General features: G+C 39.2%; 1 protein-coding gene across 6 annotated transcripts in view; it reads left to right on the plus strand.

Annotated features, from left to right (window-relative positions):
• RIC3 (RIC3 acetylcholine receptor chaperone) overlaps nt 1-26,737 on the plus strand; it is a 66,330-nt gene that overhangs the window by 20,182 nt on the left and 19,411 nt on the right. For 4 of the 6 annotated variants that reach the window (XM_053900006.1, XM_053900007.1, XM_019456212.2 and 1 more), the window contains exons 2-5: nt 10,491-10,717; nt 11,869-11,944; nt 13,954-14,047; nt 25,666-25,814. In XM_053900006.1, coding sequence (XP_053755981.1) covers nt 10,491-10,717; nt 11,869-11,944; nt 13,954-14,047; nt 25,666-25,814 — 546 coding nt within the window. Of the gene's footprint in view, nt 1-10,490; nt 10,718-11,868; nt 11,945-13,953; nt 14,048-25,665; nt 25,815-26,468; nt 26,557-26,737 lie in introns of all 6 variants that reach the window. The other 2 variants (XM_053900008.1, XM_019456211.2) reach the window with 2 other exon arrangements.

Raw genomic sequence — 26,737 nt, forward strand, 5'->3', positions numbered from 1 at the left:
ATTATAAGATGGGGGTGTGTGTTAGGTGATTTTGAAGAAGGTTTAAGGATATGGGGCTTTGCTCTGCATTGGATGCCATCAGAAAGTGGGGAAAATTCAGTGTCTGGATAGCTTAATAGAGTTTATCTAAAGGGAGAGCAGACCAGAGAAAGGCTAAAGCTGTAATTGGTGAAGAAGCAGCAGTCCTTCATTATCCAGGAATGGGGGCTATTGATATTTTTTAGCTTGGATGGATGTTGTCTGTGTTCAGGCAGATTACAAAGTGGTCTTACTCTTTTGTCTTGATCCACGATGGTCACAGAATGGCCTTGTCTAATGTTGATATTCTCAAATTGCTGACGTTTAACCTGAGAACACCAAGACCTAACTGTGAGTGCCAAGCCAGCTCATACCAACACCAAGGCCTAGCTGATAGTAGCACTCCAGCTTCTGGATGTCGGAGGCATATTTTCTTATTCTCTGATATGATTTATAGGTTTCAGTCAGCACTGAATAAAATTGGGTAGAAATGGTTCTTAGTGGAAGATTCTCAATCCATTCAAGTAGCAGCTGTAAGACCTAAATATAACTCTTGAATACAGCCAGTTGTGATAAGTACAATTAGAGAGGTTCAAGCAGTATGTTCTAAGTGCATGGGAGTAACTAGAGAAAAAGCATTGGTGGTGAGGGCAGTATTTGGCTTGGGTCTTGAAGGATAAGCTGGATTTAAACACATGGAATTAGAAAAACAAAACCACTAGTCAGCAAAAAGCAAAGGCTTAGTGGTAAGAAATCACAAGGCAGGCTCCAAGCATGGTGAGAGGTCTAGTTAGGCTGAATCAGGAGTATGTAATGGGAAAGAAATGTAAAGAGGTACTTTTGGACTAGATTATGGAATTCAGTTGTTTAGAAATTCAGTTTTGTAGGGAAGCCAAAACCAGAATTTAACTACCCACTGTGCATGCCACATGCTTTGTATCTGATATTTAATCCGTAATCCTTGTAAGAACCCTGAACAGTCCTTGTAGCAGCCCCAATTATATCCATTTTACAGATGATGAAGATGAGCTCAAGAAAGGTTCATTTAACCTCCATTTAAATAGTTGGAGGCACAGCCAATATCTTAACTAATAACCCTGAGTGAAAAGATAGTATTGAGCTTACTCACTTGGCTGCCTCCTGTGTAACAGTCTCTTGTCCTCGGTGGGACCCATGAGAGAAATGGCAAGACCAGTTAGAAATGTGCTTTGGGGGGGCGCGTGGGTGGCTCAGTCGGTTGAGCGTCCGACTTCAGCTCAGGTCACGATCTCGTGGTCCGTGAGTTCGAGCCCCACGTCAGGCTCTGGGCTGATGGCTCAGAGCCTGGAACCTGCTTCTGATTCTGTGTCTCCCTCTCTCTCTGCCCCTTCCCCATTCATGCTCTGTCTCTGTCTCAAAAATAAATAAATGTTAAAAAAAAAAAATTAAAAAAAATGTGCTTTGGGAAGATGACTCATGTCAAAACTATAATAATTAACATGTGTAGGGTATATGGACTAGGCCTTGTGCTAATAAGCAGCTTAGACACACAAGTATCTCTTTTAGTAGTATGTACGATGATTTGGGGGTGAGGAAGTTGGTAGAAGATGAAGATAAAAATCTCATTAAACTAGCAGAAAACATCAAAGCAGCTGTCAGAGCAGAGTTAAGTAGAGGAAGAATGTAACAAGATGAGGGGCCCTTGGAGACTGATCGGGAATAGTCAGCTGTGGTCCCAGCCTCCACTTTAATGCTGAGTTAAATTTGGCCTCTAGAATTTCCTCAGTATTTAGTGAGAAGCTTATGTATCTTAAGGAATTGGCCTATTAAGATCTTTCTTAAACTGCGGTAATCAAACATAAACACATCCAGTTCTGTATTGATTTATTTGTCGTAAGAATGAAATGTTGCAGATGGTTTAATTCTGCTTTCAGAAAGCTCTTTTGTTAACAGTGCTAGAGTTTTTGTTTTTAGCAATAAGGATGGTTAATAACAAGGGAAAGTAGAGCTTCACCCTGTAAAATCCATTAAGTTTGTAGTCTAGTTTAAATGATATGCTAAGTGAAATTTTAATAATTAAATAAACCTAAATATGGGGAAAGCTTTCAATAAACAATTGAATTTAGGCAGATTCCATTTCAGAGACTACTTAAGTGCATAGAGAGGTAGTGAACACAGCTGTTTTCTGTTTTAAAAAGTGCAATTTTAGGGGCTCCTGACTGGCTCAGTTGGTTGTGTCCAACTTCAGCTCAGGTCATGATCTCACAGTCTGTGAGTTCGAGCCCCGCATCGGGCTGTGTGCTGACAGCTCAGAGTCTGGACCCTGCTTCGGATTCTGCGTCTCCCTCTCTCTGCCCCTCCCCTGCTCACGCCTCTGTCTCTCTTTCTCTCAAAAATAAATAAACATAAGAAAATTTAAAAAAAAAAATAAAAATTTAAAAGTGCAATTTTAATGTCCTGATCTCTTCAGCTGTTTTTTTAAGCAAAAAAATTTAAAAACTACAAATCCTCCTTGTAATGTAGCTATAAAGTAGAATGCTTGTCGTAGTGAAAAATAGAAAATAACCTAAATATCCATCAGCTGGGGAGGAGGTAAATAAATTGTGATAATGGACCTACAAGGAGGTGCTATATAGCAGATGGAGTGAATGAACTAGAGCTACATACATCAACATGGTACATTTCTAGGCCAAAATACTGATCCCCACCCAGAAAAAAAGACAAACAAGGGAAGTTGCAGAAGAATGAGTACAGTATGATGCCATTGTATAAAGGTTTTTTAAAAATTGTGGTAAAATATACATTAACATAAAATTTCCCATTTTAACCAGTAGGTGTACAGTTCAGTGTCATTAAGTATATTCATATTACTATATAATTGTCAGTACTTGCCATTCATAACATAAAATTTTAAAACTCAAAACAATATTGTGTGTAGTTTATGGATATGTAATCATGTAGTAAAGTATAAAGCATACATTCTAATCACTGAATTCAGAGCTGTGGCTATCTCCGGGTGGGACACAGTACGTAGGTGTTCCACTTATATTTATGTGGTAGGCAGGTATACAATTGCTCAGACATTATTGTTTATACTTTTGTGTACACTTGGATATTTCCCTTTAAAAATTTCTTTTTAAAAAAATTATTTCAGGGACGCCTGGGTGGCTCAGTCAGTTGAGCGTCCGACTTCAGCCCAGGTCATGATCTCGCGGTCCGTGGGTTCGAGCCCCGCACGAGCTCGAACGAGCTCGTGCACGAGCACAGCACGAGCTGTGCTGACAGCTCGGAGCCCGGAGCTTGTTTCAGATTCTGTGTCTCCCTCTCTCTCTGACCCTCCCCTGCTCATGCTCTGTCTCTCTCTGTGTCTCAAAGATACACAAACGTTAAAAAAAATTTTTTTTAAATTATTTCAACTAGACATTTGCAAATGTTTTATAGCCATTGAATTTTTAAACTTCCCGGGTTCAGTTCCAAGAAATGTGGTACCAAGATCTAACACATGAGGTTGTTCCCTGTTGAGGACAGTTAATTTTATGGGAAAAACAAAGAAACAAATCTCTTCCAAATTGAGCATTCTGACCCCAGCATACCATCTCAAGAGTACCTTTGGTCACAGGTAGCAGAGGTTATAGGTCTCAAGCCTAAAAGGTCTGGGAGAATGACTCTCTTTAAAACACCCCCACACACACACACGAGGAGACACCAGGTTTTGGAAGGTGAAAATGAGTCTCATTTTTAGGTTTGACGTGATAGTCATACAAAAGGACATATATACTAATGGGATTTAGAGATAAGAGGAACTTGAGAAGGAAAGGTCAGAACTAGAGCTATACATTTTGGAAATTATAATGGATCTGTGAGAATGAATGAATTTGCCAAAGGAAAAGGATAAAGAACGAACACGTTGAAACAAAAATCTCCAGGGAGGATTAAAGAAGAACCTATGCAAGAGACTGAGAAAGAATAGGTTGAAAGACTAGTCAGTAGGAAAAGAAGAGCTCAGGAGAGTGATGTGGCAGAAATTAAGGCAGGAAAGTTTGATAAGAATTTATTCAGATTAAGCACACACTTATTAAATGAGTAGTATGTGATAATCACTTTCTTGTATTTTTTTTTCATGTTTATCTTTGAGAGACAGAAAGCAAGCAGGGGAGGGGCAGAAAGGGGGACAGGATTTGAAGCGGGCTCCATGCTGACAACAGAGAGCCCCATGAGGGGCTCAAACTGGTGAGATCAAGATCTGAACCGAAGTTGGATGCTTAACCCACTGAGCCACCCAGGTGCCCCCTTACCAGAAGAGTCTTAGAGTGAGACCTGACAGGGAAAAGTTATTGGATTTGATAGTTAAGGCATAGTTGCCTTGTTTGCTGTAACTATATTGCTTGTCTGTAAATTCTTTAGAGATAGGAGCTGTTTTATTTATCATTTTAATCTCTGTGTGTGGTACATTAAGTGTTTAGTAATATGTGAAGTATTACACCAAATACAAAATATGTATTTGCATTTCTCCAAGATATAAAACCTATTTTTACTATCTAGCCTATCTAGATATCCATTGCTCCCCAATTCCTTCTCTTCCTTACCTTTGAAAAAAGTATTCCTCTACTTTCCAGTCTGCAAACCCTATCAGTCATGTTTCCCTACTTTTTTGCCATATCACATTCAGTGTTGCTTTTTGAAACCCTATGGTTTATTTCCTTCTTATTCCCATTACTCATTAACTCAGTATAAAGAAGGCCATTCTAACAGAGCTGTCCAGAGGTGGCATGAACTTCCTGGGGGCAATACTGAGTTTCCTGCTTAATGGTATTCAGCAAAGTCAGGGCCTCCACTTAAGGAAGGGGAGGGTATTGAACACAGGTGGTTAGAGCAGATGACTTTTTAAAAAGCTTTATTGGGATATAATTCACATACCAGGCAATTTATCTGTTTAAAGTGTACAGTCAGTGGTTTTTAATATAGTCAGAGTTATAAAACTATCACCGCAATCAATTTTAGAACATTTATATCACCCTCCCACATACACACAAAAAACTTCATACCCATTAGCAGTCACTCTCTTTCCCCCCTCACCCTTCAGCCCTAGGCAACCACTAATCTACTTTTGTCTTCATAGATTTGCCTATTCTGGACATTTCATATTATTGGAATCATGTAATATATGGTCTTACATGACTGGCTTTCTTTTGTTTTACTTAATGTTTGCAAAGTTCATCTGTATTATAACATGTGTCAGTACTTCATTCTTTTTATGGCCAAATAATATTCCATTTAATGGATATACCACATTTTACTTACCCATTTGTAAGTTGATGGACTTTTTGCTAAGTATGAAAAAGGCTGCTATGAACATTTTTGTACAAGTTATTGTGTGAACATATTCTTCTTGGGTAGATATCTAAGAGTAGGATTGCTGGGTCATATGGAAACTTTATTTACCCTTCTGAAGAACTGTCAGGCTGTTTTTCAAAGTGACTACACTATTGTACAGTCGCATCAGCAGAGTATGAGAGTTCAGTTTTCCTCACATCCTTGCCAACACTTTATTATCTGGGTTTTTTTAATGTTTATTTTTGAGAGAGAGACAGAGTGTGAGCAGGGGAGGGGCAGAGAGAGAGACACACACACAGAATCCAAAGCAGGCTTCAGGCTCTGAGCTGTCAGCACAGAGCCCAGTGTGGGGCTCAGACTTGTGAATGGCGAGATCATGACCTGAGCCAAAGTTGGACGCTTAACCAACTGAGTCACCCAGGTGCCTCTATTATCTGTTTTTTGATTATAGCATCTTAATGGGTGTAATGTAGTGAATCTAATTGTGGGTTTAATTTGCATTTCCTTGATGACTAGTGGTGGTGAACATCTTTTCGTGTGCTTATTGGCCATTTCTATATCTTCTTTGGAGAAATGTCTATTAAGAGCCTTTGACCATTTTTGATTGGATTATTTCTTATTGAGTGGTAAGAGTTATTTATATATTTCGGATACTAGAAGCTTATCAGATCTGTGTTTTACAAATATTTGTTCCCATTCAGTGTTTTGTCTTTACTTTTTTTGATGGTATCCTTTGTAGCACAAAAGTTTTAAATTGATGAAGTCCAGTTTGCCTATTTTTTCTTTGTTTGCTTGTGGTTTTGGTGTCCTGTCTAAGAAACCTAATCCAAGGTCACAAAGATTTAGGTCTATGTTTTCTTCTAAGAGTTGTATAGTTTTCTCACATTTAGGTCTTTAATCAATTTTGAGTTAATTTTTAAAAATAGTGTGAAGTAGGGGTCCAACTTTACTCTTTTGCAGGTGGATATCTAGTTGTCTCCATACCATTTGTTGAAAAGACTGAAGATGATTTTTAAGACTCCTTCTGACTCTGCAGATTGTATGATGCTTTGTAGTATACTGGTTTCTGTTATTGTCTAAATAGGTGGACAGTCAAGATTTCATACGGTAGCCATCCTTTCTCCCGAGGATACACTGTGTCTAAAAATGGGGGTTGCCATTAGTCTTTTATCAGTTTCTTCTAGACTTCTTAGTTGCTTTCAGTTCTTCTTTGTTTTTGTTTTTGTTTTTTTTTTTTTTTTAAGGAAACTGGTTTGCTTCTAGTCTTCTTTGACAGCTCCATTGTCTTTTCTTACTCTTGTTGCACCTAAGTACACCTATCCCACCAACACTTTTAGTATGGGAATAATTCACTCACTTAATCTTTTAATTAGCTTTTTCATTTAGGTAGTTTATAGAGTTTCTTCTCAAGCCTAACTGTGGTCCAATAACAATTTCTTCTGAATGTGCCACCAACACCTGGAACTTAGTGTGTGAAAAACGTGTACCCAGTCTTCCCCTTGCCATAAACCCACGCATGGTTTTCATTCTTCTCTTCATATATTAAACTCCTAATCTTGGAGTTTTCTGACCTCTTCCCTCATTAGCTCTGTGTTCTTTTCAATATTAAATGCTGCTGATCACTTCATGCTAAGAGCCCTTGGACCTATTCCTTCCTCTTTATAGCTGTAGCCAGCACCTTAGGCCCTTGCATCTCAGAGCTTAATTACTGCCTTCTTGCTGATTTCTCACACCCTAGTTTCTCCCTGCATTAGGCCCTATACTCAGATGCTAGATTTAATCCCTCTCAGACACACTTCTCATTAAGTCATTTCCTTGATCTTAGACCCACAGTTACCAAATTTAGCACAAATTTACCACAAGTTAGCATTTAAACCCTCCCCCTCCACTTCCCTCTCGTCTCTTGTTACTTCCCCAGATGGAGCCAAACTAATTTGGTAGTTAGCCTTATTTATTCTTTGTTCTTTTTTGTTCTCCTCTCTTTATTGTTGGAGGTGTTCTTCTTTCCTCCTGTTCTGCTTCTCTGCTATTCTGTGTCTCATTCTCTTCAACGATTGATCCCCTTTGACTCCTTTTTATTTTTTCTTTTGCATTCTTTTAATGCTTAGACATTTAGTTTGTCTAGTAATAAGGTCCATGATACCCTGTCCTTTTGTGGTGGTGTTTGTTTTGAATATACTACTTTTTAAAAGCATTGTTCAATGTGTGACTGTTGTTTATTATATGTACGGGCTCTCTCCTACCTACTGAACATAATAGCTGTCCAGTAGCAGTATCTTCCTGGCTGACAGACTATAAAGGTTTTGGGGAGAGATGTACAGTGTACAGCATTGTCATCATTTTTCAATTTTAGAAATGCAAAATAATGCCTTTTGTGCTATTACCTGATTTTAATGTTTTTTGCTTTATATGAAGTTTTGAAGTGTGTGTTCTCAGTACAGTAAAATGAAGTTCAACAAGGTATTACCACAATTACTAAATCTAGTATATTGAACACTAGCCATCTGATAAATCAGCTTCTCTCAAGAGAATGGTTAGCTTCTTGAATACTGGCTAGGCATTTTTTGAAGGTGTATTATAGCCTTAGAGCCATTACTCACCACTTAATATATTAAGATCCTTGACAGTTTAATAGCTACATAGTCACCAGCACTCAGAATAAGGAGTGTTAACCTGGCCTCGTTCTACTGTCTGAAGCTCTGCTTCTGTTGCTGACCTACTCTTAAAAAGCATTTCTGGCGTAATTTTTATGTCCTCCAAAGTCAGTATTGGGAGGGAAAGCAGGACCATTGGAGTGGAGTAGGCTGAGAGAGGATACAAGGCAGATGGCAGCTTCCAAACCTAGTGGCTAGCTGTCTTACCTCTCTACCTGGCCACCCACCTTCTTTCTAACCTCAGGAGCACAGTTGACTTAAAGATAGTCATCAGTTGATAGCAGCTTTTTGACATCAGGAGTGCAAGTTTCCTTTCTTATTCTTTTCTTGTTAACTCTTTATCTTCAGTCCATATAGCCATTCCCTTCCTCATTCATATGTGTCCATTCTGTGTTTTATGTCCTTACACTTACATATTTGCTAATATATGTAGTATATATGTAGGGCATATGTAGTATAATTATGATGCCGTCCGCTTACATAATGGTATTTGCTTACTTTTTACTCAGTTGTGTGCTTTTTAAGATGTTCATGTTGCTGTAGGTATGTCTGAAGTGTGATTTCTAAAAGCTACGTAGGATTCCATATTTGTATCCACTTCACTTTGGTTTTCCATTCTTCTAATTATCAAAATCAAAGTGACTTTAAGCTCCCTGCTACATTATCATCCCAGCAAATTCTCACACAGCTCTATAAAGTCTGTAATTTGCATATAGACCATCCAGAATTCCTCTGGAATTTACCCACCAGAGTGGGATCACTGGATCACATAGGACATAGACATACTTGATATCACTAAGTACTTCATGTCACTAAGATCTCTTAGCAAAATGGTTAGATCTGTTTACCTTGTTACACACAGAGCATGAGAGTTCTTCCCCACCTTTGCCAACCTTTGCTGTTATCCACCATTCTAATTTTTGCCCTTCTGATTGGTGTGAACAGTGCAATCTCATTGTTTTAATTTGTATTTTACTCGTTGGGTTTTCTTTCAATTTGATCATCTCTTTATTTACTTGCTAATCCTTTAAGCTTCTCTTTCTGTAGGCGCTTTCTATTGGGTTTCTTAGGATTTTTTTAATAACAAATTGTGGAAATTCCATGTCTATTTTAAATATTTAATCTCTTGTCAATTGTAGATGTTGCATAAGCTTTTCCTTGTCTGTCATCTACTTTAACTCTGTGGTGGTCTTTATCAAACAGAAATCTGTAATTTTGTTAAAATCAAGTCCAACAGTATTGTATAGTTTGTATTTTTACAGTCTGATTTATGAAGTCTTTCTGTTCTCTAGTGTTTTCTGCTCTGTAGCGTTAGCTCCTGTTGGTTTTTCCACACAAGCTTGTTTATATGGCCTTTTGAAGAAAGGACTTACCTTTCTCATCTATGGCTCTCAGGAGCTTGGCAGTTGATGTTAATGTTTGCCCCTGATGGAGGAAAAAAATGCAAGAACATTGATGCACACTCCTTTCTCCAAGCTCTGTGCTTCCACTCATGGAACCCTGTGACCCTGTTTTTGTGCCACATGAATCCTGTCTGCTCAGTTATAGCTGATTGGAAAGGGATGCGTACCTACCCAAGCTGAGTGTTCAAAATCTTCCTCCAGGGAATTTGGGACTGTGATGAGTCTGTGCTGGCCTCTTGAAGGATCTGCAAATTGAGGGGCTTGGGGGTGACTATCTTCCTCTGTGTTCACAAAGAAGCTAAAGAAATGGTCTTCACAGAAGGGAGAATGAAGAAGATCCGCACAGAGAAACACAGGGGAAAAAAAAAAAAAGCCTCATGGCCCCATAAAAAGGGAGATTGAAGTGGAATGTGAGAGTAGCTGTCCCAGATCCTAATGGCTTTCCAGCTTTCCAGTTTGGGTTCTTCTCTCTTCTGAGACCAGATCACATTTCCTTTTCTGTAGTAGTTGGTGGTGGCTAACTGCTGTGACAGACTCCAAAGTGTATAATGGCCATAACACGATTGAAGTTGATTTCTTACTCACGTAAACAAGTCCAGATGGTTCTAAGTTGGTGGGGTGGTAGCCCTGGAGGGCTCTGTGTCACACAGTTATTCATGAACCTAGATTGATGGAAGGAAGCTTTGTCATTTTCATCACATGACTTCAGAGGTCTCCCTAGGTATCAGCATGAAGCCTGCAGAAGGGAAATGAGTGTGGAGTTTAATACATGGAAAGTTTTATAGGCCAGGCCTTGAACCAGCACATATCACTCACATTCCTCTGGTTGGACGTCTGTCACATGGCTTCCTTTAACTGTATGGGAAGCTGAAAAATGTTACCAAGCTATGGGCCTAGAAAGGAAGGGAAAATGGGTTTGGGTGAGCGGCTAGAGATTGCCACATTATGTTTATTTTCTGTGTGATACCTCTGAATCCTTATAATCAAGTTTCTGTTTTTTCTTAAACTTGAGTTGGCTTCTGTTATGCCTTAGTGCATGAAGTATTTTCATAATAGCAATATTTAAAATAGTAGAAGACATAAATACTGATTATTTTCTCAGGAAAGTTGGGTCGATTTCCACCTATGATGCATCATCACCAGCCACCCTCAGATGGCCAGACCCTTGGGGCTCGTTTCCAGAGGTCTCACCTCGCAGAGGCATTTGCAAAGGCCAAAGGATCAGGTGGAGGCACTGGAGGAGGAGGTAGTGGAAGAGGCCTGATGGGACAGATTATTCCAATCTATGGTTTTGGGATTTTTTTATATATACTATATATTCTATTTAAGGTAAGTGGAATCATCTCGATCATATTATATCAATAAAATCCAATATCATAATAAAAATCATTGTTGGTATTAGAACTCTTTACAGTTCATAACCTTTATTAAAATCATCTTTAAGCCTTGCTTCCTCTTTATGAGGTACTTAGGATAACTGTTATTCCAGTTTTATAGAAGAGAAAATCTTCTCTCAGAGCTTAAACAGTATACCCTAGAATTCACAACTAGAAATGCAGAATCAGGACTTGAACTTGGGTCTTCTAGTTGCTAATACAGTGAGCAACAAAGTTCAAAGCCCTCTCCCACCCTAATTTTTTTTATTGGGTATCTTTGCAAGCTGAAAAGGCATAAAGATATTCTAAGAAGACCTTCGTCATTAGGATTAGCACAATGATTTCCAAGCAGCCACTGTGAGGCCAAATAATGACCGTACCAACACCACTTTGTCCTTCTTTCCCCTCCTAGGAGTATGAGGTGCTGTTTTTAACATCCTCTGCAGTAATTCTGAAACAAAAACTGCCGCATCCTGAAACTAAGCCTGCTGTTTCCTAGCTCTAGGGAGACATGGTTTGGGTCCTTTAAAAACAGATTCCCAATTAAGTTCCATCTCCAGGCAGGCCTCAGCAGGTTATGGGCCTAGAGACCGTGAAGTGGAGCAGAAGTCACATTCTGCATCCTTTTGGGAAATCTTAAATATTCACTGTGCCCCTCTAACCAGAGTAAAAGGTGAGTTCCTTCTTGCCCAGGAACTCTGCAGGGGGCCCGAGTTGCCTCTGTAAGAACATCCCCGAGGGCTACACGTCCCCTTTTTAGATGAGTGTGGGCAAGGCAGATGACCTGGAAAGAGATTTATTTATTTATTTATTTATTTTCTTTCTTTCTTTCTTTCTTTCTTTCTTTCTTTCTTTCTTTCTTTCTTTCTTTTTCTTTCTTTCTTTGTGCATTGATGGTTTTTCACTTGGGAACCTTCTATTGGCTCTTTCTCTCTACTGTTGTTGTTGTTTTTTTTTTTTTTGAGATGTTTCTCTAATATTGCCGTTTGATTTCCGACTTAGTTTTTGTCTCCCAACCTTTTCTTTTTTCATTTAATATGAGGAGTTCCATGACTTTGAGTTTCTCAGCTGCTGTTGATGTGCTGTACCTCCTTCAATTCTCAGCTTTCAAAGGGGAAAACTCCTGCAGAGGATCGGAAATGCTCTACTGCCACAGCTGGAAACACCCACAGGAAAATTAGTAAGTGCTCCTTTTCAGTAGGTGGACAAGTTTTATTGAGTCAGACCACCATAATTTAGCCAGAGGAACAGTCTGTGGATATTTCTTAAAAGCATTTCTCAGAAATTGCCCCAAATTAATCTGATGCCATTTTTACCTAAGCTCTGAAAATTCTCAAGTTTCCATATTGACGTTGGGCTTTTAAGAGAAAGAGTTATGAAAAGTACAAAACTGTCAGTTTACTTTTTTATATTAGCAAATTAATAATGCACATTTGGAATGGGTTACTTCTCATTTCCAGACTTTAGAATATTGGTAGCAGATATCTTTATTTCACAGAGAGGAAAACTAAGGAAGAGAGATCAAGCCATTGCCAAAATCAGTTGTGAGATCTAGGGACAGAGTTTAACCCTTCTGACTCATGAGACACGGTCATCATATATTTACTGACCAAGTAGAATATTCTGTGCTCTCTGGGGAAATGAAGTGTCTATGGCATGGCTCTCCCTTCTAATAATTCAGAGTCTGGGATGGAGGTTAGGAAAAATAACTTGTGAAAAGTTTACTATCTGGAATGGATTTGGCAAAAGCCTTGCAGGGAATGATCTCGAGCTGGGTCCTGTTTGATAGATGAGATGACTTGAGGAAGACCCAACCTGATGTAAGACGGCTGTAGGAAAGAAGGCCTGAAGAGTAGGTAGGTTATGCCATATTGTTGCAGGTTTGGAGGCCAAATTGCTTTATCCTGTGGATAATGAAGTCTCATCAGGAGTTTTTAAAAGAAAGAAGCAAAATGAAAGGCTGAGCCACTGAAGCCTCTGCCCTCCGATGTAACTTCTTTTTAGATTTACTCTAGATTCTCTGTGGAAGTAGATACCCCAGTCACAGTCTGCATCCTTTTTAGAAATCTTAAATATTCAAGGAATCCTTTAAGAAAGCTTTTGTGATAACATCTAACCAACAGTGATGGTAAATGCATCAGAAAAATAATTTTGAAAAGAGCAGCAAATTCTGTATCCAGTCACATGATTCAGTTAAAACAAAAGTAAATAAAGTGAATTCCTAAGAGCAGCTGTTTTATAATGTAGCAGTTATATCTACTTTTTATTTTTCAATTTTGAATCATGTAGAAAATAAAAATGAACATTTACATGGCACAGTTCTCTAGACACTTTTCAGATGTTAACTGCATGTATAAGAATTTGTTTTAGAAGTATTAAAAGGCCTTTGAGATACTATATTTTACAGTGACCTCCTAAATATATCTCAGCAGAAGGGTACTGAGGTATGAAACAGAAAAACTGGATTGTCTGCATAATAAACAGCATTTTATTTTCCTGATGCCTTAAAGTTCATTTCGTGTACTCATTGACTTATTTTTTTCTGATTTACTTTTAGGGTCTTAATGTTAATTTTGGTAGATAGATGTGATCTCTGTTGAACTTTACTGAGAATATTGGGAGCCACGGTTACACCATTTCACCCCAAAGGAGTCGTTTGGAAACCTTGGGCAGGGAGGTTTCAGCCCTAGCTCAAGACTTCCCCTATTGAAGAAGCATAATATTTAAACCATTATCTTCTAGATAGGTTTTCAAACTTTGGGTGCAGGTGAAATATTGCTCTTTTCGGGGTCTTAACTCCTTTTCTGAAGTACCTTTCAGGTTTGGTACTTTAACCCCCAGCATCACTTGGATTAGAAGGACTATGTTTATCTTCTTCATTTCTTCTTAGGTGACCATGTAGGGGTATTTTTTCACTCCCAGGTATTTTCTTTAGCTGGGTCTGCTGTGTTTCTGTGTGTAAGAGAGTGATTTGTTCATTACTCCCTAAACACGAATTCTTGAGGTCTCACCTCTTTGTGAGACCCTTTGTGTCCTGATGGGACCAGCTGGAAGGACTTGGAGCCTCTATTCTGAATTTCACAACCAGGTGGAATCCCAGTAGGGTGGGGCGTCCCAGCCAGCCAGTTTCAGAAAAGAGCTTTGGAGATTGTGTATGATTGGTTCTTAAGAGTGATGCTTGTTTTTCAGCCAACTTTGAGCTTGTTCAACTGCAAGAAAAACTGAAGGAGACTGAGGAAGCCATGGAAAAATTAATCAACAGAGTGGGACCTAATGGTGAGAGGTAGGTTTTCACATAAGAGGACTCAGGCTATTTCCCATTTATTTAAAGAATCAATTCAAAATTTTGCTTTTGATTTCTGGACGACTTGCTTTCATTTTATATAATTGTTAACTTATTTGTCATTTACGTATGATTTCTCACTAAGCATTTCCATTTTCATTCCATCTGCTTACCAGAGTCTCAGCTTTCAAGAGTCTGTGTTCAGTGTGTGCACATTATTGTGAGGGGCAAGTTTAGGAGCAGTGCTGCAGGGCCAAGTAGCCAGGTTCTATTGAAGATGATTTCATAGCTGTCTAATAATCTGGTTTTACTTAAAGTATGCCCTTTTTTAATCTGCTTGAGACAGAGAGAAAAGAGAAAAGAGATTACGTATCATACTTAGCACAGTATCCATCCCAAGGACACAGCTTAAGGAAAGAATCCAGGAGTCAGAATTGAAGCGTCCTTATTTCTGTCCCTATGATCAGCAAAATTTCCTTCTTGAAGCAGTATATCCAGTTGTAATCATTCACCTCCTGGAAGCATGGCATGGCCTGAAGGAGAAGTGAGGGTGCAGCCTTGGGCAGAAAACAGCTATAGCAGGCATGTTGAGGATGCATGTGGGACTGTGGATTTATGGCATGCATTGCTGGGATATGAACTTATTGAGGACAGACTTAGTCTGTTTTGTTCACTGTGTTCACATAATAGATACTGAGGAAATTCTTACTGTTGAAAAATAATACTTCTGATATAAGCATTTGTATACATGTATTATCATGGTAGAAGAGTAAATCATGGCATTCTTTGCTAAGACCCTTCACTTCCTGACCTCTGTATTTAGGGTCCTACTGAACACATCTCCTCGATTAACTGCCCATCTTCAATTGATAAATGTTTTTTGAATGAATGAATGAATGTGCAAAATGAAAATCCTCATCTATCCCCAGCTGACCCTACTTCACCTTTAATAGGAGCAAATGGCTCCACCATCTATTTAATTGCCCAAAGCAGAAATCAGATATTGTTCCTGATTTCCCTTTTCTTTCACTTCTGTGTCTTGCCAATCACCATGTCTTATTATTTATTCCTAGTTAATAATTCTGTCTCTGTGCAAAATATTCTAAGCTCTGCTAGGGCAGGGATTATCTGTATTATTCCCAGAGCCTAGCACAGGCCAACAGTAGGCCCTAAAAAAGTATTAGCTGAAAGGGAAGAATGAGTGAATGAATGAAAATGAATGAATGCCTTTACCTTTTTTTTCTTTTTTGAGGTTGGCATACAGTGTTCCGTTAGTTTCAGTATAAACACAATGCCCACCATAATAAGTATAGTTACCACCTGTCACCATAAATCATTACAATATTGACTAAATTCTCTGTGGTGTACTTTTCATCTACATGACTTACTTATTTTATAACAAAGTTTATACCTCTTAATACCTTTACCTATTTCACCTACTCCCCCCACCAGCAACCATCAGTTCTGTGTATTTGAGTCTGTTTCTGTGTTAGGGTTTTTTTTTTTTTTTTTTTTTTTAAGATTCCACATGTAAGGGATATCATGGTATTTGTCTTTCTCTGACTGATTTCACTTAGCATAATAACCTTCTAGGTCCATCCATATTGTGAGTGGCAAGATCTCATTCTTTTTTATGGCTTGGTAGTAACATTCCTCTGTGTGTGTGTGTGTGTGTGTGTGTGTGTGTGTGTGTGTGTACATATATACACACCACATCTTCTTTATTCATCCCATTGATGGACACTTGGGTTGCTTCCGTGTCTTGGCTGTCGTAAATAATGCTGCAGTAAACATAGGGGTACATACTTTCTGAATTAGTGGTGCTGTTTTCTTTGGGTAAGTGCCAAGTAGTGGAATTACTGGATCATATAGTGTATCTATTTTTAATTTTTTGAGGAACCTCTGTACCGTCTTCCACAGTGGCTGCATCGGTGTACATTCCCACCAACAGTGCAGTAGGGTTTCTTTTTCTCTACATCCTTGCCAACACTTGTTACTTCTTTTTTAAAAAAAATTTTTTTTAATGTTTATTTATTTTTGAGAGAGACAGAGACAGAATGCAAGTGGGTTAGGGGCAGAGAGAGAGGGAGACACAGAATCCAAAGCAGGCTCCAGGCTCTGAGCTGTCAGCACAGAGCCCAACGCAAGGCTCGAACTCACGAGCTGTGAGATCATGACCTGAGCCCAAGTCGGACGCTCAACCAACTGAGCCACCCAGGTGCCCCGACGCTTGTTATTTACCTTTTTGATTCTAGCCATTCTGACAGGTGTAAGGTGATACCTTATTGTGGTTTTGATTTGTATTTCCCTGATGATTAGTGATGTTGAGCATCTTTTCATATGTCTGTTGGCCATCTGTATATCTTCCTTGGGAAGATATCTGTTCAGGTCCTCTGCCTATTTTAAATGGATTATTTGTTGGTGGTGGGGAGGTGGTTTGGTGTTGAGTTGTAAAAGTTCTTTATATATTTTAGATATTAACTCATCGGAAATATCATTTGTAAATATCTTCTCCCATTCAGTAGATTGCTTTTTCATTTCGTTGATTTCCTTTGCTGTGCAAAAGCTTTTTATTTTAGGGTAGTCCTGATAGTTTATTTTTGCTGTTGTTTTCCTTGCCTGAGGAGATCTATCTAGAAGAAAGTCACCAAGGCTGATGTCAAAGTGATTACTGCCTATGTTCTAGGAGTTTATGGTTTCAGGTCTCACATTTAGGTCTTTAATCCATTTTGAGTTTATTTTTTGTGTATGATGTAAGAAAGTGGTCCAGCTTTATTCTTTTGCATGTAGCTGTCCAGTTTTCCCAACACCATTGATTGAAGACTATATTTTCTCCGTTGTATATTCTTGCCTCATTTGTCATCATAGAGTAATTGACCACATAGGTGTGGGGGGTTTTTCTGGGATTTCTATCCTCTTCCATTTATCTATATGTCTATTTTTGTGCCAGTACATACTGTACCATAGTGGATAACTACAACTTTGTAGTTTATCTTGAAATCTTGGATTGTGCTACCTTGAGCTTTGTTCTTCCTTTTCAAGATTGCTTTGGCTGTTTGGGGTGTTTTGTGGTTCTATTCAGATTTTTATATTCTAGTTCTGTGAAAATGCCATTGGCGTTTTCTTTAAAAAAATTTTTTTTTTTAACATTTATGTATTTTTGAGAGACAGGGCATGAGTGGGGGATGGGCAGAGAGAGAGGGAGACACAGAATCTGAAGCAGGCTCCAGGCTCTGGGCTGCCAGCACAGAGCCGGACACAGGCTCCAGGCTTGAACTCAAGGACCAAACCATGAGATCATGACCTGAGCTGAAGTCAGACGCTGGGTGACTGAGCCACCCAGGCGCCCCGCCGTTGGTGTTTTGATAGAGATTGCATTGAATCTGTAGGTTGCTTTGGGTAGTATGGACATTTTAACAATATTCTTCCAGTTGGTGACTGTGGTATATCTTTCCATTTGTTTGTATTGTCTTCAGTTTCTTTCATTGGTGTCTTATAGGCTGTAGAGTATAGGTCTTTCACCTTATTTATGAAAGGGAGATATATGCAAAATGATCCCCAAAGGCCTGAGGTGACATAAGATCGAACAGGAAGGCTGAGGAATCCAGATGCCAATAAATGGTTTATTAAAAGGACCTATGAGCAGAAGTGTGTTGTGGGTGGCTGCAAATTGAGTAGATCTCCACAACCCACTTCCCATAAGACATGCTTTTATAGCCCTGGAGATTGGGCAGTATTTCTGGGAGAACTGGGAAGAAATGTTTCAGAATCACAGTCCTATCTCCAGAGAAGATTCAAGGATTTTATACCCCAAGGGTCTACTTAAGGGTGTGTCCAAACAAAAAGAATATGTGTGTGAGGGTAGTGCTGTACTGAAGAAGGCTTCAGGTCACAGAGTGGTCATCATAGTGGATTTGTACAAGATGGTGTTAATCTTGTTCACACACACTTCCTTCCTTAAATGTATTCCTTGGTGGAATAAATTTATTCCTGGGTAGCTCAGTTGGTTAAGCATCTGGCTCTTGGTTTCGGCTCAGGTCACAATCTCACAGTTCGTGGGTTCGAGCCCTGTGTTGGGATTCGTGGGATTCTTTCTGCCTCTCTCTCTGCCCCCTTCCCTGCTCTCATTCTCTCCCTGTCTCTGTCTCTGTCTCTCTCTCAAAATAAACAAATAAATAAATATATTTTTTAAAATTTATTTCTCTTATTCTTTTTGGTGCAATCGTACATTTTATTTTTCTTTCTGCTACTTCATTATTAGTATATAGAAATGCAGGTTTCTATAAAACAGATTTTTATATATTTTGTGTCCTGCAGCTTTACTGAATTCATTTATTAGGTGTAATAGTTTTTTGGTGGCGTCTTCAGGGTTTTCTGTATATAGTATGTCATTTGCAAATAATGACAGTTTTACTTTTTCCTTACCAGTTTGGATGCCTTCTATTTATTTTTGTCTGATTGTTGAGGCTAGGACTTCCAGTACTATGTTGAAAATAAGGGGCAAGAGTGAACACCCTTGTCTTGTTCCTGATCTTAGAGGAAAAGCTTCCACTTTTTCACCATTGAGTATGATGTTAGGTGTAGGTTCATCCTATATAGCCTTTATTATGTTGAGGTATGTTCCCTCCAAGCCCACTTTGCTGAGAGTTTACCGTGAATAGATGTTGAATTTTGTCAAATGTTTTTTCTGCATCTATTGAGATGATCATGTGGTTTTAATCCTATGTTTTGTTAATGTGATGTATATGTTGATTGATTTGTGGATATTGAACCATCCTGCATCCCTGGAATAAATCCCACTTGATCATAGTGAATGATACTTTTAATGTATGGTTGGATTTGGTTTGCTAATATTTTGTTGAAGTTTTTGCATCTTTGCTCATCAGGGATCTTGCCCTGAGCCTTGACTTTTGACATAGATCAGGACTGTCCTGTGTGGTATCTCATGTGGTTTCCTCTTCTCTAATTTTGCCTCTCTTTGATTCGCTTTCTCTTCCAAACAAATGGATTATCTTTTTTTCTCTTAACCCTTTAACGGGTTCCTATTGATCTTGTTAAAGTACAGAATCTTTAACCTGGCTTACATGGTGTGGGTGACATGACTCTACCTACCTTTGTTGCTTTCTCCATCACTCCCTCTGTGTTCCAGCCACAACGACTACTTGCTTTTCCTCTAAAATACTCATCTGCTTTTGCTTCTAGGACTTTGCATATACTTTTCTCCTTTATTGAATGTCTCCCTGACCCCTATCCCATATATCCTCATTTTTAACTCTCTCTTGTAGGTCTCAACTTAGACATCATTTTCTCTCAGCATCCCTGAACCTCAAACTCAGACATCCCTCTGGTGTGCTCCCATGCCACCTAGGTTTGCTGAATATATTAAGCATCCTATTACTTTCTGATCTTCCACTAACTTTTCTGTCTTCCCTAATACCCTATAACCTTCTTGAAGACAGGAAATTTTTATTGTTCAAATTTTTATTCCTAGTGCTGGTGCACTGACAATGTCAGTATATGTTGAAAGAATGAATGAGGTAGATATAAAGAAAGTACTTTAAATAAAGCAGGCCATTTCAGCAATAATAAGAATATCTTCTTTGGCACCTAGCTTGATTTGTTCTGTGCAGCCCTGTGTGGTTGTCAATGGCAGGTATTATTTTCTCTATAAGGAACTATATCTCAGGCAACTATACTCCAGGGATGTATATTAGTTTTCTATGGCCACTGTGACAAATGACCACAAACAATGCCTTAAAACCACACACAATTATTATTTCACAGTTCTCTATGTTAGAAGTCTTAAACTGGGCTAAAATCAAGGTGGCAGGACTGCATTTCCTTCTGGAGGCTCTGGGGGAAAATCCATTTCCTTGTCTTTTTCAGCGTTTAGAGACCACATTCCTTGGCTCAGTGGACCTTTTCTTTCATCTTCAAGGCCAGCAATAGTGGGTTGAGACCTTCTTACATCATATTACTCTGACCTCTTCTGCCTCTGTCCTCCATCTTTAAGGACCCCTTATAATTACATTGTGCCTTCTCAGGAAACCCAGGATAATCTCTCTATTTTAAGGCCAGCTGATTTGCAACAGGAATTCTATCTGCAACCATAAGTCTCCTGATATATAAAGTAGTATCCTTTTAGGTTCCAGGGTTAGTATGTGGACTTATTTGGGGAGTGGAGAAGGGAACATCATTCTGTCTACCACAGAAGCTCTATGGAAAAGAAATAATTTGTATAAGCCTTTATAGGATGAAAGGATTTCTACAGGCAGAGTTCAGGGGGTGGCAATGTTTCAGACTGAGAGGGTGGCATAAGCCGCAAACAAGGTGAAAGAGTCAAGACATGGTTTTGGAATAGCATGTAGTCCTAGGTAACTAGAGTGGAGAACATCAGGGCTGTGGTAAATGGGTAGGGAGGTAAGTAAGGGGAGAGGAAATTAGAAAAGTAAACTCCAGACTGGAAGGCCCTGAATGGTAGGCTGAGAAATTTGGAATTCTGTCTTTATAGTGGAATGCCTCTGAAGGCTTTTGAAGAGAAATGTCATGATCTTCTGTGCTTTAGAAAAGTAATTCTTCTAGTGATATGTAGAGTGACTACATGTTAGAAGGTTACTGAAAAAGTTCTAGCAAAAGGTAATAAACAGGCCAGTGAGAGTGGAAATGAGGGGCCAAATTAAGGGGACTTGATGGAGGGGGGAAAAAGTCCTAGGCTGGGGGTACCTGACTGGCTCAGTCAGAAGAGCATGTGACTCTTGATCTCAGGGTTGTGAGTTCGAGCCCCATGTTGGGTATAGAGGTTACATAAATAAATGAGTGAATAAAAACTTTAAAACAAAATCACATGCTGTTTTCAGGGTTTCCTTGATAGCAAACAGCCAACTCTGGGTAGCAAAAACTTGGAGAAGGTGACAGAATTTATTGGAAAAGTATGGGGTAGGTCACAATATCAAAAGAATAGCTGAAGATCCAGGTTTTAGAGTGGGAACCAGAGCAGCTCTGGGGATTTAGAGGAAGGAACAAATGGACAGTCTCTTCAAGGACTGATGCTAGAATGAATTAATGTGAAAAGTTTTCAGATCTGGCTTTGCTGCATTCAAGACCGAGTCTTAGGAGAAAGTACAGTTACCCTAACTTGGATCCTGTATATATCACTGAATCAGTCACTGCAACCAAGGGATGGAGTGTGATGATTGGCTATGGGCCATGTGGCCACCCTTGAAGGGGAGAGGTGAGGGGATGCATAGCCTCACTGTAACCTTTGCGTTATGAGCAGAAAATAAATTTGTTCCCCCAAAGGAAAACTAGGTAAGAGCAGTGAAGGAGAAGAAAGAACTAAAGATGAGTTGGGAGGACTTATAGCCCAAACTATAAGGAAGGTTATGATATCAACCAAGATAAAAACACAGAAGAGGAGAAAGAAGATGAGACTTTGGGATTGAGATCATGAGTTCAGCTTTGAATTTGGTTGAGGTGCCATCAGAACATGTTATGTATGATCTACAACAACAATAGGAAACTTGGGTATTGAAGTCAGGAACAAGGACACAAGTTTGGAAGTCATTTGGTTGGAGGTAAGAGTAAGGGCCATGGGGAAAGAGGAGATCAGATTCGTAAGGCGCATCATACTGTGTGGCAGTAGCCTGCAGTCTTTTGCTGGTCTGAATTCTGTGCTAGTCCTGAATGGTGTTATAAGAAACTGTTTCATTCTCTCCATGCTTTACTTTTGGATTCAGAACTTGATGGCTCCTCTGATTTTATAAAACTTAAAAGTTCCAACTTGAACTTCCATTTTTCTAGCATCTTAGAATCTGCCATCCCCAACTTCTCCAAACCTGGCTGCTCATGCAGCTTTTCCTTCTCCTGGGCCAACTAGGACCTGGAAGAGTGAATTTAAGGTTAACTTCATTAACGGCAAGACCTCTAAGTGGAAATGCCTAGATGATACTGGTTTTCATGTGAAAAGTCAAGATTAGAGGTAGAGTTTGGGCATCATCTATGTAGAGGTGGTGGTTTAATTTGTGATACTGGGTTAGCTTCCTGAAGGCATGACTATAAGAATGAAGTGAGAGCCCAAGGATCGATCCCTCAGGAAAACCATGTGTTTAGGAGGTGGATGGGGGAAAGTGAGCCAGGATCAGAGATCCAAGGGATGGTTAAAAGAAGTGGGAGGAATTACGAATGTCTCAATGGCCAAGGGAAGAGAACATTTCAAGGAAAGGATAGTTCACAGTACACAGAAGTCGAGAAGAATGAGATGTGAAGAAAAGATTCTTGGACTTGAGTAAAGTATCATTGATGATTTTCACAAGTTGTGGTAAAATGATGGAGTGGAAGCCAGATTTCTAGAATATGGGAGAAAATGCATGGTGAGGAAATGGGGACCAATTAAACTAACACATATTTATTGAGCACTTGCAATGTTCATGGCACTCTGCCTACACCATCCTGAACTTATCAGTGCCTTCCATGACTATCAAACCAAAGTGAGACAATGAGGAATCTATGAAAACATTCATTACATAAATTCAGAAGATGTAAGGTGGGCCATGATTAATTGCCTAATACATGATATGGACAATAGGAATATATTTGTTCAGAGGTAAAAGAGGATGCTTTAACTTAGATTCTGAGAATGCTTCACTTGCCTGTTTCTGCTTCTAGCCTAGCAATTCCTTTTAAAATTGGGGTTCTGGTTTTCTAGGAGTTAGGAAACATAGTCCAGATTGTTTCATTAAGTAAAAACCAAAATGCCCTGGGGACAGTCCAGAGAAGTAACATGTGCAGCCCAAGAGTAAGAGCTTTGTGATAAACACATAGGCTTTTTTTTTCTTCCAAGTTTTTATTTAAATTCCAGTTAGTTAACATACAGCGTAGTATTAGTTTCAGGTCTAAGACTTAGTGATTCATCACTTAACATAGAAAACCCAGTGCTCATTACAAGTGCCCTCCTTAGTACACATCACCCATTCAACCCATCCTCCCATCCATCTCCTCTCCAGCAACTCTCAGTTCTCTATACTTAAGAATCTGTTTTATGGTTTGCCTCTCCTTGCCTCACCATGTTCCTCTGTGTCTTAAATTCCACATGTGAGTGAAATCGTATGGTATTTGTCTCTCTGACTTACTTTGCTTAGCATAATACTCTCTGACTGCATCCATGTTGTTGTAAATGGCAAGATTTTATTCTTTTTTATGGCTGAATAATATTCCGTTATATACATGTACCACATCTTCTTTATTCATCAGTTGATGGACATTTGAGCTCTTTCCATAATTTGGTTATTGTTGATAGCGCTGCTATAAACATCAGGGTGCATGTATCAGTATTTTTGTATCCTTTGGGTAAATACCTAGTAGTACAGTTGCTGGATCATAGGGTAGTTCTATTTTTAACCTTTTGAGGACTCTCCATACTGTCCTCCAGAGAGGCTGCACCAGTTTGCATTCCCACCAACAGTACAAGAGGCTTCTCCTTTCTGTGCATCCTCACCAACATCTTTTGTTTCCTGTGTAGCTAATTTTAGCCATTCTGACAGGTGTGAGGTGGTATTTCATTGTAGTTTTGATTTGTATTTTTCTTACAATGAGTGATGTTGAGCATCTTTTCATGTGTCTGTTGGCCATCTGTACGTCGTCTTTGGAAAAATGTTCTTTCATGTCTTCTGCCCATTTTTTAACTGCGTTATTTGTTTTTGGGGTGTTGAGTTTTATAAGTTCTTTATATATTTTTAATACTAGCACATAAGCTCTCTTAGCTAGGGGTGCCCTAGCTTCCCCAGATGCCCCCCACAGAGGGGGGCATCTTGTTTTAATAGTAAGAATTAGGAGTTATGTAGAGCTGATGAGCAGTTGTGACAAGTCAGGACTCCTGTACTGATAGGAGGAATAGAGCTGTAAGAGGCCCAATAAATGTAAGATTTTAGCTGAATATGTAACAGACAGTCTTCTTCAGTTCATGGCTTTGAGGCCATTTAGTGTGGAAAAAGTAGAGCTCATGGTGGTTTTGTTTTCCTCCCACTGAGGTCTGTGAAAATGTTGCACCATCAGTTACCATCTTTTTATTTATTTATTTATTTATTTATTTATTTATTTATTTATTTTTTTGATATCTGAAGTTTATTGTCAAATTGGTTTCCATACAACACCCAGTGCTCATCCCAAAAGGTGCCCTCCTCAATACCCATCACCCACCCTCCCCTCCGTCCCACCCCCCATCAACCCTCAGTTCTGTTTTTAAGAGTCTCTTATGCTTTGGCTCTCTTCCACTCTAACCTCTTTTTTTTTTCCCCCCTTCCCCTCCCCCATGGGTTTCTGTTAAGTTTCTCAGGATCCATCTTAACACTGGAGGGAGAAACACTTTTTTGCTGTTAGTCATTAAGGTTTAAGTTTGTTACACTAAGGATAAAAACACAGGCTTCAGACTAGCTGATTAGAAAAATTGATGGCACCTCCATGAGGCCAGTATTGAATGTCATTTTTCCTTCAGGAGTGTTATATGGCCTCTGAATGTTCTGGATTTTTAAGAAGAGAATAAGTAGCTTCCGTTAAATCCTGCTTAAAACCGGTCCCAAACCAGTTCTCCATCTTCCAAGTAGAACCTTGTCTGCCTATGAGTGTGATGCAGTGCTTCTGTCTCAAAGAAAATAGTCCTGCCTTTATCCTTGAGCCTCATCTTATTTTTACAGACATGTACCTAGAACTGTCCAGTTAAATTGGGACTCAAATCCAGGTTTTCTAAACTGGAACTCGAGCACTATGCTTTAAGAATTGCATAGAGGGGTGCCTGGTTTGCTCAGCTGGTTGATGTCCAACTCTTGGTTTCAGCTCAGCTCATGATCTCACAGTTGATGAGTTTGAGCCCTGCATCAAGCTCTCTGCTGACAGCATGGAGCCTGCTTGGGATTCTCTCTCTTCCTCTCTGCCTTTCTCTCTCGTGCGCATGCGTGCTCTCTCTCTCTCTCTAAATAAACTTTTAAAAAAATTGTATAGAATGCTATCAGAAGTCAGGGGACTTCAGTCATAGTTCAAGTGCTGACATTAACTAGACATAAGAATAAATGTGGAATTCCCCCTCTGTGGGCTTCAGTTTCTCTGGTCTAGGTGATTGATTCAGAATGACCTAACTCTGAAATGTTAGGGCATATCTTCATTTCTGCACAAATATATGCAGCCTGGTGATTCCAGGGTTGGCCTAGTAGCATATTTTTCCCTGGTTAAGGCTAATGGGCCAGCATATTTTCTTTTAATGACCTTGCTTCAAAGAAAAGTGGCTTGTAGTAAATGGGTAATAAGAGTAATGGTGAAATTTCTTAGAGATTGAACTGAAACTGAAAGCTGAAACATCTGGGTCTGGTCCCAGTATTGACCATAATTCATTGTGAGACCTTGAGCAAACACTTGATCTTTTCTAGGCCTTAGTGTCTGCATTTGTAAAATCAGAACACTGAACTAACATACCTAGTCATCAGCTATGCAATTCCATAATCAATTCCTAGAATACTTATCTGTTGCTGTTGGACTTCCTATTCTAGGATCCAGACAGATCATAGTATTGTCTATATTCATTGCCCAGCAGTATTTACCATTAAATGGCTGGGTTGTCTGATATTTCTAAGCAGAGCACAGACTGTGACTTCTGACCAAGAAAAACGTTTGCTGCATCAGCTCCGAGAAATCACCAGGGTCATGAAAGAAGGAAAATTCACTGACAGACCCACTCCAGAGAAAGAAGCTGAGGAAGCCCCTTACATGGAAGACTGGGAAGGTAAACAATGTCTTATCATTTCTTGGTTAGCTGTCAGCCCAGAAAAGAGCTCTTACAAATTTTTAAAAAATATAACGTAGGGGTGCCTGGGTGGCTCAGTCAGTTGAGTGTCCAACTCTTGATTTCGGCTCAGGTCATGATCTCATAGTTAAGTGGGTTTGATCCCCAGCGTCGGGCTCTGTGTGGACAGTGTGAAGCCTGCTTAGGATTCTCTCTCTCCTTCTCTCTCTCCCTGCCCCTACCCAGCTTGTACTCTGTCTCTCTGAAAATAAATAATAAATAAAAACCTAAAAAAACATATAATGTAAATACAATAAAATTCACCAGTTTTAAGTGTGTGGTTGGATGAGTTTTGACAAATGTGTCAGGTGGTATGATTATACCACAATCGTGATAACGTTAACATCTTCTCAGTAAGTTCCCTCCCCCTTGGCAACTAATCCCTTACTCTGCCCTGGCAACAACTTAACCACTTTCTGTTCCTACAGTTTTACCTTTTCTATATAAATGGATCATATTGCACATGTGCTTTTGTTTCTGGCTTCTTTGATTTAGCATAATGCTTTAGAGATTCACATATTGAGTGTATCAGCACTTTTTTAAATTGCTGAGTAGTATTCTGTTACACGGATATACTGTGGTTTGTTTCTCCAGGCACTAGTGTAGGAACATATGGGTTGTTTCCAGCTTTGAGCTGCTATGAATCAAGCTGCTATCAACTTTTACATACAAGTCTGTGGACGTATGTTTTTATTCCTTTTAAGTATATACCCAGGAATTAGGTTTCTGGGTTTTTATTTAAAAAGTTAAGTGTGTATTGAACATTTTTAGAAACTGTCAACCTGCTTTCCAAAATACTTCGCCATTTTGCCTTCGGCCAGCAACGTATGAGTATTGTAGTTACTCCGCATCCTTGGTAACAC

This window comes from Panthera pardus, unplaced genomic scaffold, assembly GCF_024362965.1.
Source record: "Panthera pardus isolate Hobbes unplaced genomic scaffold, ASM2436296v1 HiC_scaffold_12, whole genome shotgun sequence".
Lineage (NCBI taxonomy): Eukaryota > Metazoa > Chordata > Mammalia > Carnivora > Felidae > Panthera > Panthera pardus.